We start from the raw sequence: 14,687 nt of genomic DNA, 5'->3' as shown, positions 1-14,687 counted from the left end.
TTTTATGCAGAGAAAAGTTTATTTCATGTAGAGAAAAAGTTCACGCACTTTCATGCAAGGAAAAGCACGTATATGTTGGAGAACTTACCTTTGGTCCATGGTAGTTAGTCCTTGGTATTTGAACCTATGGTTTTGGACCATGGTACGCACTTTCATGCAAGGAAAAGCGCGTATATGTTGGAGAACTTACCTTTGGTCCATGGTAGTTAGTCCTTGGTATTTGAACCTATGGTTTTGGACCATGGTACCTCGTCAAAAGTGTTGATCTCACGCAATTTCATGGTTGGTTCATGGTATTAGTCCGACAGTTTTTGATCCTATGGTTTTGGCCCGTGGTATTGCATCCAAAAGTGTTGATCTCATGTACTTTCATGGTTGGTTCATGGTATTAGTCCAACAGTTTTTTGATCCTATGGTTTTGGCCCGTGGTATTGTGAAAGGCCTAAGACTATAAAAGAGGAAGGAGATCATTTGGCAAAGCATCTTCTGAATTATCGAATATCTGATAAAGTGCTAGATCTGGAATATTGTGATTGGGTTTTGGTGCAGATCTGGATCTGAATGAAGAAGGAACCTGAGCGTAAGGAGAAGGAAAGTTCTATTGATGGGTCAAAATATTAAGGCTGGAATAGTGGTATCTCTATATGATTTTGATCTGTGATATGTGGCATAAGCTTGATCTATAAATCTAATAATCTGGGTCTGAATTATTGATGCATGTTTTATTTTACACATGTTATGATCTGGGTATGTCTGATGTAACAACTGCAAAGTTATAAGGAAATATTTGCAGATCTGTATGCGGGTTGGCTTTGGTGAAATCAGAGATTGATGATGCAAGTGTAGTTGATGGGTTTTTGATGTTCTTGGATCCAATTTGAAAATTTATGAAAAGTGGTCCTTGAAAGAAAAGAAGTAGGGGGTTGTAGCTCCCTTCCAGGAGAGACTGGAAAACGAGAGAGAGTTGTAGCTCTCTGCAGGTTGCAGCCTGCGTACTGGTAAAGGACTGCACCAGTACAAAACCATTGTAAAAGGAGTTTCTAATTTGAAAGAAGATAGAGACATATTGTAGCAGGTGGTTTTCACCCACATTGGGTTTCCACCTTACATCTTGTGTTCTTTGGTGCGACTATCTGTTTTCTTTGTTCATGCTCATTATTTTATGGTACTGACATGCAAAAATAATTCAAAGAATAAATAAGGAAGATTTATTAAAAGAACTTGATAATACTGATTCAACCCCCCTCTCAGTATTATTTCCAACAAGCACGAGGAAAAATATATTCTTATTCAAAAACTTTAATCTTTTCTTTGTGCTGTATAATGACTGGTTTCTTTGAACAATCAAATAAAAAGGCTTATGCTTCAGAAATATGTCTGCATTACTCTTTTTTCAATTTCTCACATACCTCTATTGAAGCCAAGTTAATATGAAATGAAAAATTTAAAGAACCTAGCACATGTTGCTTCTCAATAAATTGGTGATATGACAATTTAATATCAGAAATTAACGTATTTTCACCACTATTATAAAAAATATTAGGGAATGCACCATTATCTTTAATAATAGTTTCTTCAAGAAATCCCATATAAAAATCATGCATCAATTTAGGAGTAGAAAAATCATATACTGCATATGTAAAAATATTTTGTTGGAAAAATTTATTTGAATCATTTGAAAAATATGATTTGCAAACTATGAGATTAGAAGAAGGGGAAAAGTCTGAAGATGATGCATCTTCATTTTCAAACACATGAAGACTCAAATCTGATGGCTACCTTTTAAATTCCTTTTCCTACTGATTTGTTTCCCAATTTTCATGCATATTCTAATATGGAAGCTTCCCACAAGCCCACGAGTTATCCTCATTTTTTTAGACATGAAATTGAATGACGTCTATCATGTGTGCAACTCTATCCTATTTAGAAAATATCTAATCTTATGGCACACAAATTTGAATCCATATAGTTCAATCATGTTCCTAGAGCATAAAAAAAATATGTAGATACCATTGTAAATAATATTCTAGGTTGGTAGTTATCACATGCATCCATAATATGACAATCATAACCAAAATTATGACTTCACATAAACATGCATAATCATATTATGTATCAAAATATCCATAACAATGTTTGGAATCCATTATTCTAAATACATCTGACATGCCCACTACATGATATAATCCTACATACAGAAATGGGGGTCACATATGCCCCTATATCTGGTCATCATCTTTTGGAAGATATCATGCCCGTGGGACCACTCCCCATCCTGTAGGTATTTGACTGCCTGATTGAACATACAAGCACGCCTTAGAATAACTCGCTAATCAAAGGGAAAATTAGCACACACATCTGTGCAGTGATCTTCCATCTTATGTCATCCATGCTCTATCACACCACTCAATTCTATGTCAAGCCTCCACCTGATGTCCTCCATGAACTCATCAGTATGTCATCTACCTTGAGATGAAGATGCCCCCTGGTTTGTTGCCCCACATGTTGCAGGTTGCCCCATATATCATGTTGGACTCACTGTTTCTATATCTGCATGTCATAAGTTCATGAGTCAATACCACATACATATCACTTCTAACTAATGACTATTTTCAATATATAGTATCTATCACATACCATCAAGCCCCCCATGCTCATCTTGGTGGTAGTGGTAGCTCAGGATCCCCTTGGAAGTTCATACCTGAGTATGGATAGTCATCTATGTACAATAGAATCTCATCCCAATGGATGAAAAAATTAGGTGAGAACACTCTCTTGACTACCCCTCCTCTTGATCGTCGTAGTAGTTGTCCCCAATGATGCATCTCATGCTCTCATGGCCTCCCATAATATATCTGGACATGTGGTCAAAGAGTGGAGATCTTCTCAAAGAAGAATGAGCACAATATTGTCCCAAAAGAATAGTTCCATGTCATAGCTCTCCTTCATGAACTCAATTGTAACTTTAGCACCATCAACAACATTTGGGCCCACCCATAGTAGGTCCCTACAAGCACACTCTCCACTAGCATCATATTCCCTCCAGTGATCTTGTGGAAAGCATGTCTACCCACTATGAGCGTCATCATTGCAGTTGTAACCTGTGTCTCCAATCTCTCCAAGTCTTGTAGCTGGATGCTCGAATCCCTTATTCAAGAACCTGGGACATAATGACACTCTACAAAATCATCCAAATGTCTCTCATTAGGCAACACTAGGTGTATCTCACCTACCACCCCCAAGGATGAAAACCGCATCAAAAAGTAAATGTATTGGATAATGATCTTGATATGATGCTCCTATATAACAAATTCCTCTTGATCTGGATGCCAATAACTGATTGTCTGAGCTAATAGTGCCTCACTATCTCTCATAAGTTGGTTCTTGACAAACCTAAACAACCCATAACACACCAACTTTCCTCTAACTGCTTGGTTGCCATGAACTTGAGAACATAGCTCCTCAAATTTTCGTTCTTACCATATCACTTTTTTCTCTACCATACCTGCACAAAACCATATTATTTGTTAGTACAGAAAACCATACTATAATTTTAGCTTTAGGGTCACATCAATTGACCATATTCCTATTTTATTCTTCCCCTAATGCTCAACGTAGTTTTTTCACCAAAAACTATGTTGTAATGCACCTTTTGGCTCATTCCTTGTGTTGGCTAAGAATAGCCAAGTAGGTACATTATGACCATGAGAAGGAATCGAGGTTCCCTTAGGCTAAGAAAATCCCTAAACTATAAATTCAATCCACAAAAATTGATAAGTAGGGTTAGGCCACCAACTGAAAGAAGTATATCCAAAATCCACAAGTCGAGTTTTCTGCTATGAGCTCACCAAGTTTTAGGGATTTCTCCTCCTCTTAAAATTATCCAACAACTCATTGAAAAAATTAATTTGAATTGGGGGAAATAAGCTCATCATAGCTTGATTTGATGAACTGTCTACACCATTGGAAAGATCTCACCCAGCTCTATAATGGGCCTCTCTTTGTTTTTGGTGATTTGAAACTTCACTCGAAAGCCATTTTTCCCATGAGGTTTCACTTTGATGCCTATGGAAATTGAACCTATTCACGTAGGTCAATCATACTCTTTCAAAGCTTTGTCTTTGCACCTATTAACTTATTGTCGATTTTTGTCATGAGTAACCACATTTTACTCATGTTTTCATGGTACCCCTAGGCCCCTTTTTCTTTGTGGAAACATTATTAAGTCTCCCTTATTTAGAGCATCAAAATAAGTCACCCTCATACCCCATGAACTATTTTCAAAACCCCATTGAGTATTTTTTTTTTCCCGTGGAAAAAGTCGTAATTTCTATTAGTTCGTAATAAATTACATTCTGTAGATGCCTTGGCATATGCATAATGAGGCTGGTAGCCTGCCAGATATAGCAAAAAACTGTTTTTGTAACAGCAGCAGCCATGTACAAGATACAAAAAAAACATTTTGTCTTCTGCCTCCACGCAGGGAGTTCATAAAGTCTCAAAGAGATTTAGCAAAAACAAAAAACATAAAAAGATAGTTGTTTTGCAGTGATATGCTCCACGCAGGGAGGCCATCTGGGTTCATACAAAAAAACCAAAACCCATAGGTCAAAAATAAACTTTGGAAGATAAACAGTCGTTGAGTTGACTGTCGGAGAGTTCTGAGATGAAGCTGTGGTAAAATAGATATACCCAGCGTTTTTCCAGAAAAAACCATTGAGCCAAAAAGAAACTGTGAGTAGAAAATAATCAGCAGGATGGTTAAGTCTCCCGGTGAGGATGCAGATCTACAAACGACCTGTGGTAGTATTGGTGAAAAGTTCCATCCACTTCTTCCTGTATCAACCAGTCCTCTTCTTGCCTGTGCGCTGCCTCCTTTGATAGGTGGTCTGCCCCTGAGTTGCGCTCCCTGTAAATGTGTTGACAAACAAAATTATCAAAAGTTGCTGAAAGCCTGTGAGCCTCATCCAAAATGTGTCTCAAAGAAAAAGCAGAGCAATGAGATGTTCTATTGAGCCAATTGCAGACAAGTTTTGAGTCCCCAAACAGTTGTAGCTTTGTGCATCGTTTCTCAAGGGCAAAGTGGATGAGGTGTTTGGCCGTGGAGAGCTCAGCAAAATTATTTGTGCCCCTTCCCAGGTGCATTTGGATCTTAAAACAGTGGTCGTCCCTTAGGTAGAGTATTGCCCCTCCCCCACAGCCTTCTTCTTGGGCTGAACCGTCAAAGTAGGCCCAGGGGTATGATTTATCAATGAGCTCAGGTCAGATGGTTCTAGGGGGAGTCTGAGGGGGGTCTTCAGGGAGGAGGCCGAAGTCAGCAAGGACATGGGTTCTGATGGCAGGCCAGAGGGGGTCCTTTTGGTCAAAGATGGCCCGGTTTCTCGCCGTCCATATAGCCAGCACATTAGGAGGGGTATGTTCCTGTCTCTACCCTTGTGCTTCTCTAGCCAGTCCAGCCAGGCCTCTATCATGGATCTCCCTTGCCATTGATGTAGGGAAAGGGAAGATGAAGAGATGAGGGTCCATTGCTCGATGACAATGGGGCAAGACAGAAATAAGTGATCGGTGTCTTCCTCATTGTTCCTACAGAGGTGACACCAGAATGGCCCATGAAAAGATCGCCTCATCAAATTTGAGCCCGTGGGGATTTTGTTGAAAAGGATGGTCCACATAAGCATTCGCGTTCTGGGTGCTGCTTTGAGCTTCCATAGTGCTTTCCACCAGTGCTGAACGTTTTCTGGCTTGACATGCTGCATGAGCTTTAGGTAGCCTTCCTTGGGAGAGTATTTGCCATTTTTTGCAAAAGCCCACACAACTTCATCTTCTTCTTCCGTTATCCTGATGTGTGCTTGTGTGAGAGCTTCCGTGAAATCCTCCCAGTCTTGCCTCCAGTGTCCCGGGATGTGAAGTTCTTGTGCTGTCTTCCAAGCCTGCTGGAAAAGGGTGGAATTTGCCTGATCTGCAATGTTGGATATATGAGTAATGCCCTGGTTCTTTAGGAGAGCAATCAACTGTGCTGGGAGTCGATGGGCGTTTCCACATCCAATCCAGGGATCCACTCCTATACGAACGACGTTCCCCTGATGAATCCGCCATGTTAGGCCTTCCCGAATGAGGGGGAGGGAGTTTAGTACTGCTTTCCATATGTTGGATTTGCTACCGCTTGCCCTGTGTTCCCTGCAGATCCAGTCGATAGTGTTTTCCGGGGCGATGTACTTATCATATACTACTCTTGTCCAGAGGCTGTGTGAGGTGATGAGCTGCCATCCTAGCTTTGCTGCCAGTGCTTTGGCAAAATGATCCAACCTTTTTATACCCCATCCTCCCCATTTCTTAGGCCTCGCTATTGTGTCCCATTTTACCCATGCGAAGAGATTCCCCTGCTTGTTCCCTTTCCATAGGAATCTGCTGCAGATCTTTTGCAGTCTGGCTAGAATTCCCCTAGGAATCCAGGCCAGAGACATCCAGTATACCGGTGTTGCTTCCAGCACTGCTTTTATGAGGGTGAGTCTTCCTGCCCGAGTAAGGTACCTGTTGTACCACACATTCAACCTCTTTTCCACCTTAACAATGAGCCAGATCCAATCTGCAATTTTGTATCCCCCGGGTTTTAGCCGGAATCCTAGATATTTCAACCCTTCCTCCATGGGATGTGTAGAGAAAGGAAACCGGCGAAGTGTGAAATGTACTTCATGTTGCGAGCATCCTATAGCTGTGAGGGTGGATTTGTGTACATTTATGATCATGCCTGTAGCCTTCTGGAAGAGGTCGAAAACATTCTGTAAGGCAGAGGTGTCGGCCATGCTGCCATTTAAGAATATGAGCACATCGTCTACAAATAGGAGGTGGGTGAGAGAGAAATTCTCCATGATTTTTATACCTGTAATTCTGCCCCTCCTGTGGTCTGCTTAGCCCCTCCATGACAAGCAGGAAAAGTAATGGTGATAGAGGGCATCCCTGCCTAAGGCCCCTTTCGGCAGTGAAGAAAGGAGTGGGAGTTCCATTAAGGAGGACACTGTAAGGCACATCAGTAATGCAGCTCATAATCCATTTGATGAACATATAAGGGAAGCCCAGATGAGTGAGGAGCATGCGAATGTAGAGCAGGCTTGCTCTGTCGAAAGCTTTGGAGAGATCCACTTTTAAGATCATACCTTTCAGATTCTTACTCTGCACCGAATGAAGGAGTTCTTGTGCAGTTCCAATGGCTTCGTGAATCTGGCGATGCTGAAGGAAAGCAAACTGTTCAGGGGATATGTGTGCCGAAAGGATGGGCTTGAGTCTATTAGCTAGGATTTTGGCCATGATCTTGTAGAGGCAATTGCACAGCGAGATGGGCTGAAAGTCATTGAAAGAGGCTGGCTTGTCGGATTTGGGAATGAGGGCTATGAAAGTGGATTTGATGGCCGAGGGGATTTTTCCATTGAGGCGGCAATGATTGATTACTTTGAGGAGGTCCTGACCTAGTAGGTCAAAAAAAGCAAGATAGAATTCTATAGCCCAGCCGTCAGGTCCCGGGCTTTTGTCTCTTTGGAAACCCCGGATAGTAGCCTCAAGCTCCCCCAGCGAAACCTCCTTGGTGAGTTCCCCTTCTTCCCCTTCATCCACAAACCTGGGGAAGTGCTCGGCCACTCTCATGATCTCTAGCAGGCTGGCTTCCCTCGGGGCCATATAAATATTCCTGAAATGTGAGGTGGCCAATGAGGCGAGCTCTCTGGATGTGTGAACCTGATGCCCCTGTTCATTTTGCAGCTCCCAGATAGTGTTGATTGCTTTCCTGCCATTTGCAAAGCGGTGGAAGAACTTCGTGTTCTCGTCCCCCTCCTTGAGCCAGATCGCTCTGCTTCTTAGTCGCCAGCTTGCTTCTCTGTCTTTAAGAACTTGAGCCCTCTGCTTGGTTAAAGTTTCATATAAGGCTTTCTGTTCCATAGAAGTGAAAGTACCCTCCGATTGAGATTCAAGATCTGCGATCACCTGCTCAGCTTGGGTTATAATAAGGTCTTCCTGTTCCCTTTTCTTGTGAGCCCAAGCTCTGGATAATACCTTAATTTCAGAGAGGTTTTTGACAAACCGTATTGCTGGATCCTCCTCCTCAGTGATCGGGTGCGATTTCCAGAAATCGGTTATTAGATTGATATAGGAGAGGTCCCGGAGCCATGTAGAGTTGAATTTGAAAGGGGCTGAGTGTTTTTGTCACCTTTCTCCAACCTCTAAAAAGATGGGCCTATGATCCGAGATTCCTCCACTGCCGACCCATTGCCTTGATTTGGGGTGGCTATTGTGGAAAGCCTCCTTGATAATAAAGCGGTCCAGTCTCCTAGCCAGGCTTTGATCACCAGTTCGGTTGTTTCTCCAGGTATGTTGTATCTTAGCCGAGGGGATATCTATCCAGAGGAAATTCTCTAGCAGATGCTCAAAGAAATCGGATAGCGGGTCTATCTGCGCCATATGTCCCCAAGATTCCGAGAAGCCCAGAGAGAAATTCAGGTCCCCACCTAGGATCACGTTATCTTCTAGAAGGAGGGGGGAACTAAGTAGCCTACGCCAAAAAAGCTCCCTATTGTGGCAAGGTCCATAGACATTGATAATTCTTAGCTCTTCCTCTAGATCCTTGGAATAGATGTCCGCTCCCAGAAATCCCCCACCTCCCCATATGTTCTTCAGGTTAATGGTGCTATGCTTAAACCCAACTGCGATACCCCCGGAGCGTCCCGAGACGTCAAGAGCATGGAAAGTCCATCCCGGCAGCCAAGAACTTAGGATAGGGATAACCGATTCTGCCTTACAAAGAGTTTCTTGTAAAAGGATAACATCAACCAAATCAGATAAAAGGAGACGCTTCAGGGCCAACTTTTTCTCGGGGCTGGCCAGCCCTCTGCAATTGAAGGACAGAATCTTCATGGAGGGGGGTTGGGGAGGGTGTCCTTTGCTCTAAGTACCCTTTCAATGGTATGTTGTTTGCCCTGAATCACTTCGTCACCTGCTTGTTCTTTTGCTTTGTGAAGTTTGGATGGTCTACCTCTACCTTGTTTGGGCGAGAGGATAGGAGGGGCAGCATCCAGCCCTATGGCATCCGGCTCTTTCTGCTTGGCAGTCGAGCGGGTGGAGTACCTCGGCGTTGAGTTTACTGAGGGGGAAGGGGTCTGAAGGGAGGGGAAGGGGGTGGGCGAGAGGGAACATGAGGTAAAGGTGGCCGATGGCATTGGGAGGGGGCAGGTCATATATAGATGACCTGTCCTTGAGGGGGGGAGAGGGGGCCGGGAATCTGCTACCAGGTCGAGAGCCGATGGGGAGGAGGGGGGGAATCAAGATCGGAGGGGGTAAATGGGAGGAGAGCGATAAAAAAGAAGAAGTATGATGAGAAACAGAGGCAGCGGGGGGGAGAGACATACCCGATGAGAAGACGTCGCCTTTTGCTGCCTTTGAGCACGTCAGTGGTGGAGAAGGAGGCCTGATCAGGTTCTTGCCCTTCTTTTTCTGCAGAGGTGCGAGTGGCACTTCCACAGTGTCCGAAGTTTTGATTTGCTCCGCCTTTTGAGTTGCCACGACCTGTGGATCGGGATTCTCAGGTTCCGGGGCTTGTTCCTGCTCTCTGATATCCTGAGGATTTTTCTTGAGGAGGGGGCAGTCTTTGTATAGGTGACCCACTTGGTGGCATCTCCTACAGTGGTAGGGGATTCCTTCATAATCCAGCTTCTGCTTCCTCGAAAAGGATTTCCATTGTATAATGATATACTCCTGCAGGCCTCCTCTTGTGTCCAGATGCACTAGAATCCTGGCATATGCCATCATTCCCGTTGTGATATATGACTTGTCAGACTCCATGTAAGTACCCAGTGAGTTCCCGATTCTCCTGAAAATATCCTCGGACCAGTACTGGAGGGGCAGGCCTGGGAGTCTGATCCAGACCGGCCCAACCCCAATTTGTTCAGTCTCCGGGTCGAAGAGGGGCGACCATCTTTTGAGAAGTACCGGTGCTTTTTCGAAATGCCAGAAGGACGACAAAACCCAGCTCGTGTGGTCGGCCCTGGCGAACCTCAGCGCGAACCATCCTCGCACGAATGTCTGGACGAAGGGGATTTCCACCAGATGTTGACCCCAGATCTCCGTTGCCCATAACTTCAACCTTTCCGCTGAGTAATTTCTGCCTCTGATGCGCCCCACAAGCACCCTGTCCACTAAGTCCATCGCGTCCCCCCACTGAATGTCTTCTTCGAGCCTTAGAATGATGTCCGCAGGTCAGGATTTGAAGCAACGCTGTTTCTTTGAGGGGCGGGAGGACATGCGTTTAGGGTTTGTAGGAGCCCTAGATCCTTCTGGAGCAGCGAGCGGGGGGGGAGGGTTAGGGTTCAGGAGGGGGACGGGAATAGCCTCCGGGAGGGGGGGATCGAGTTAAAACTACCAGAGGATACCGGGGGCGCAAGGGGTGGGTACGGATCTGCCAGGGGGGAGCTTCGAGTGATGCTTTAGATTGAAGCAGGGGAGCGTGAGAAACCGGCAATTCCGAGGGGCCAGCGCAGGAGGGAGTGGCTTGGAAGCAATCCGAGAGAAACCCAAGTGAGGCCGGGGAAGGAACAGTGAAGGGCGTCCAGGATGTGGGTTCTTCCGGCTGAAGGGAGGCGGAGAGAACAGGGTCTGTCGACTGAGTGAGGTCCTCGAAGCTGGCAGTCAAGCTTTCACTGTACAGACCTCCCGAAGCCGCAAACGTGGAGCGCCAGATGGAGCCTTCCGCCAGCGGAGAGTCCGAGTAGTCCACCTCGTCTAGGTCCATTACGCCAGGTGCTAAAAACAGGGTAATACCTCGGAACCAGGTAACCGTCAGAGACCGGCACCGACAGCGTTGTAGGATCGGGACCGTCCTGAGGCGAGAAATATGGAACAAAGAAAACCGACCGGGGCGAGCAGGCGGGAGGAAAACGACGGGAGGCGTCCGTGACCCATCTGTGAACAGTTCTTCAAAACCCTAACAGCGATCGGCGGAGGTAAAAACAACAGGGTAAGAGGAAAAGGTAAGTAAAAAGCTCTCTATGCGGGTGAAAAAATAAATCGCTAGCCTGGGCACGTGTTCCGAAAAGTGTCAGGGGTGGCTGCAGGACCGATGCCGGCCTGCAACCCCGTTCCACTACCCCCATTCAAACCATGAGAACTAGGTCCAGCCGTACCTGCTCCACTCCTCGATCAACCCTGAAATTATCTTTTCACCAAGTTTTTTCACCCCATTGAGTATCGTTACAGTGTACCATTCCATTTGTGTGTCGTATTCATCAAGTCTTGCCCGTTTTTTACTTCTAGCTATTTTTATCTCTCTTTGAAAATCCTTCGTCTGAGTACTTTACCATCCCCTCTGAAATCATGCTAGTCACTACCAGGTTAACCTTCCATATTATGATATGAAAAGGGAAGTCATATGTCCACCCCTCATTTCCTATCCTTCCCCCCGATGACAATGTCTATCCACCAAATTGCTATGCTCCTCGTGCCTTTGTTAAGGAATCATCATTGCTTTAACTTTGTTAGGCCCTGCCCTATCGAACCCAACACATTTATTCCAAGAGAGTGGTGTACATGAAAATGTATCTTAGTTCCAACCTATTCATTGTTTGGTGCCTTAGATCAAGTAAAGAGAATCAGTGTTGCCCTTTGACTTGGTTGTTTCTCTCGTGCTCAACTCCAGCCCATTATCACATGATCGAGAATCGTACACTTGATGGTATAATGCTTCAACAGATTGTGCTAACCTTTACCAGGTATGTGTGAGATGTTCCAAAACTCATGACGGGGTGGCCCTTCAGGTATCCCCCCACATACCCGATCCGCAACAGATCTTGATCTAGCCTCAAATGCAGTTCTGTAGATTTGACTGGCTTAGTTTCTGCTGATCGCAGAGCCCACCACATGAGCCCCTCCTTCAAATGGACCATTCGGATATCTAGGGACCCTTCTAGTTCAACAGGGCTTATTTAGTTGTGATCCCCCCTCACATCAACTTAGGGGCATTAAGTCCTATTTATTTAGCTCAACATTCACTATATTAGTCCTGGCCTCTATATTCTAAGCACATAAGTATATGGAATTTATTTATATCATTGTATTATCTTCTGGCCCACTGATGCCAACACACTATGTATTTGTTGTAGTTGCTACAACCCTCCTCCATATTTTTCCTATATTCTAATTTTGGAGCCTCCTTTTGGTCTTATGAACTGTCATCTTGGGTTAATTAAGTCATCCTTGATCTTATTTGTTTGAGTGTCAAGTCATATTCTAATGATCTCAAGTATTGCACTAGTATGCCTAACTTGTAGCCCACAATTGTGCACTTCAAGTTTTCAGTCACTGCTTTCTAGTCACAACTGTGCACTCCTTGATGGTAGTGACTGTACAAGCCTTCACATTAGCAACTATGAAATCCCCTCTGACAGAGAATTGCACAGTCGCTTGTGATAGGAAAATACACAATTGTTTATGCTAGTTGACTATGAAGTCCCTTGGGCTAGTGAATTGCGTAGTTCCCAGAGATAGGCACTACATACTCTCTATGGATAGGCATTGTGCACTCCCTATGGATAGCTACTGTGCACAAGTTGTCAATAGTGTGGCACAATCTACAAAGGTTACGTGGTCACAAGTGGCAACTAACTAAATTTAGCTCCAAGATTTATGACATGTGTGCGTAAATCCTAACCCTAGATCTATGTGTGCTCACCTATATATCAATCTAGACCAGAGCGTATTCTCACACTCATCTTTGGAGATCTACACAAGGAAATTTTGCATGGATATATGCTGCTATTTCAAGTAAGTTTTGTAATTTTCACTTTTTGTTGCTTTTGCCATTTCTTTTGTGATTTTTGCTTTCGTAAGTGTTAATTTACCCTACGTTTTGCATAAAAAGTGTTACTTTTTCTATATTTGACTATTTCCTGTGCTATTTTCCTCTTGCATGTTTGTTTTCTAGTGTCACTTCACATTCCAAGTCCTTTCAAATTTTTGTAATAATTGCAGATCTATCTATTTATACATTTTTCTTTGTTTGTGGAAAAACCTGTGAACAATTTTATGAAACCAACATTTCAGACTAGCTTAGTGAGTCCATCATCAGGGCAATGTGATTTGTATTTTGAGAAGAGAGAACGTGAAATTATGGAGCTATTAATAGTTAATTGAAAAAATATTTGATGTCTTCTTTTATTGTTGGCTTACAAATGACTAACTAATTAATACTTATTTATTTATTTTATTTATTTATTTAGAAATCTATGTTATATATTTAAGTTCTTTGCTATATATTAAATATTTTACTAGTAATGTATATAATTTTAAAGTAATAGATTGAAGGTTTTTTAATGTTAACTTATTTCTTTATGTTAACTTATTAAATTTTATTTAAAGGAGAGTTAGATAGGGTGCTAGCTATGATTGGTTATATTTATTTATTAAATATTTTTATTTATTTATTTATTATTTTTTTTTTATATGAATGTTTGTATATTTGTGTTTATTGCTTTTTTATTTTATTTAATAAGGGTTTCCAGGTGTTACTTAATTTTAGTCTGTCGTCTCTATTCATGTTGTTGGAGGATTTTTCAATTTCAGTCGCCTCTTTCACCCTTCTTTTTAAATAATGGTCTTCCTTGTGAATTAATTTTGCTTGTTCCATACAAATATAGTGTGAGGAAGAACATGCATGCTTTGCCAAACCTGATTTTTCCAACCTGTTTCTTGAAATATCATTAATGTGTTATTTTAACCTTAAGCCAAAGGATCTTCCTGTTTCACCTATATATACTTTTCCACATGAGCAGGGAACCAAGTATACTCCTTTGTGATTTTTGGGTCTATTAGGTCCTTAGCAGAATCAAGCATGTTTTTGATGGTGTTAGGGGGTGTGAAGGCAACCATGATGTTATGCTTGGTGAGAATTCAAGCAATTTTGTGTGTGGTTCCTTTTATATAGGGTAAGGAGATTCTAGAGTTTTCAAGAGTTTTTCCTTTTTGGTTATTGGTTGTGGATTCTTTAATTATTTTTTGGATAATGTTTTTCTGATAGCCATTGTTTATAAGGACCTTGTAGAGATGGTTAAGTTCTTCTTCTACATGTTCAGGGTCAGAGATTCTAGAAGCTTTGATAGCTAGGGTTTTGATGACACCGACTTTTTGCTTCGGATGGTGGTGGGAATTTGAGTGAAGATATTTGTCAGTGTGAGTTTGTTTCCTGAAGACCTGGTGGCTTAATTTGCCATTTTTCTTGGTAAGGAGGACATCTAGGAAGGGGAGCTGGTTGTATTTTTCAATCTCAATAGTGAATTTAATGTGCTCAGAGAGGTTGTTTATGTGTGATAAAAATTCATTAAGTTTATCTAAACCATGGCCCCATTTAGCGAAAATGTCATCTACATATCTTTTCCATTCATCGGGGGTAAAGGGGCAATATTTAAGGGCCATTTGTTCAAAATGTTCCATGTATAAGTTGGCAATCAATGGTGATAAAGGAGAACCCATGGCAACTCCATGAGTTTGCTCATAGATTTTTCCTTTGAAACTGAAGTATGAAGATTTAAGGCAAATGCCTACTAGTTCCATAGTTTCATGGCCTGTGATTTTCCTCAATATTTCTATGGCTTCATCTACTGGAATCATAGTGTAGAGAGACACTACGTCAAAGCTAACCAAGAGATCATTATCAC

General features: G+C 42.7%; 1 protein-coding gene across 1 annotated transcript; it reads right to left on the bottom strand.

Moving 5' to 3' along the window:
• Positions 1–4,761: 4,761 nt before the first annotated feature.
• On the bottom strand, positions 4,762–10,188 carry LOC149193665 (uncharacterized). The gene is made up of 5 exons (XM_089407391.1): positions 9,393–10,188; positions 8,198–8,795; positions 6,881–8,032; positions 5,722–6,804; positions 4,762–4,909 (listed from the first exon to the last, which is right to left on the bottom strand). Exons 1-5 carry the CDS (start codon positions 10,186–10,188, stop codon positions 4,762–4,764), a joined length of 3,777 nt encoding a protein of 1,258 aa, XP_089263517.1.
• Between the last annotated feature and the right edge of the window lie 4,499 nt (positions 10,189–14,687).

The sequence above is a fragment of the Pinus tabuliformis genome, chromosome 2_2 (assembly GCF_031772625.1).
Source record: "Pinus tabuliformis cultivar Carrire ecotype Pingquan chromosome 2_2, CPIR1, whole genome shotgun sequence".
Classification (NCBI taxonomy): Eukaryota; Viridiplantae; Streptophyta; class Pinopsida; order Pinales; family Pinaceae; genus Pinus; species Pinus tabuliformis.
Note: the sequence above shows the minus strand (reverse complement) of the source record. Positions and strands in the feature narration are given on the sequence as shown.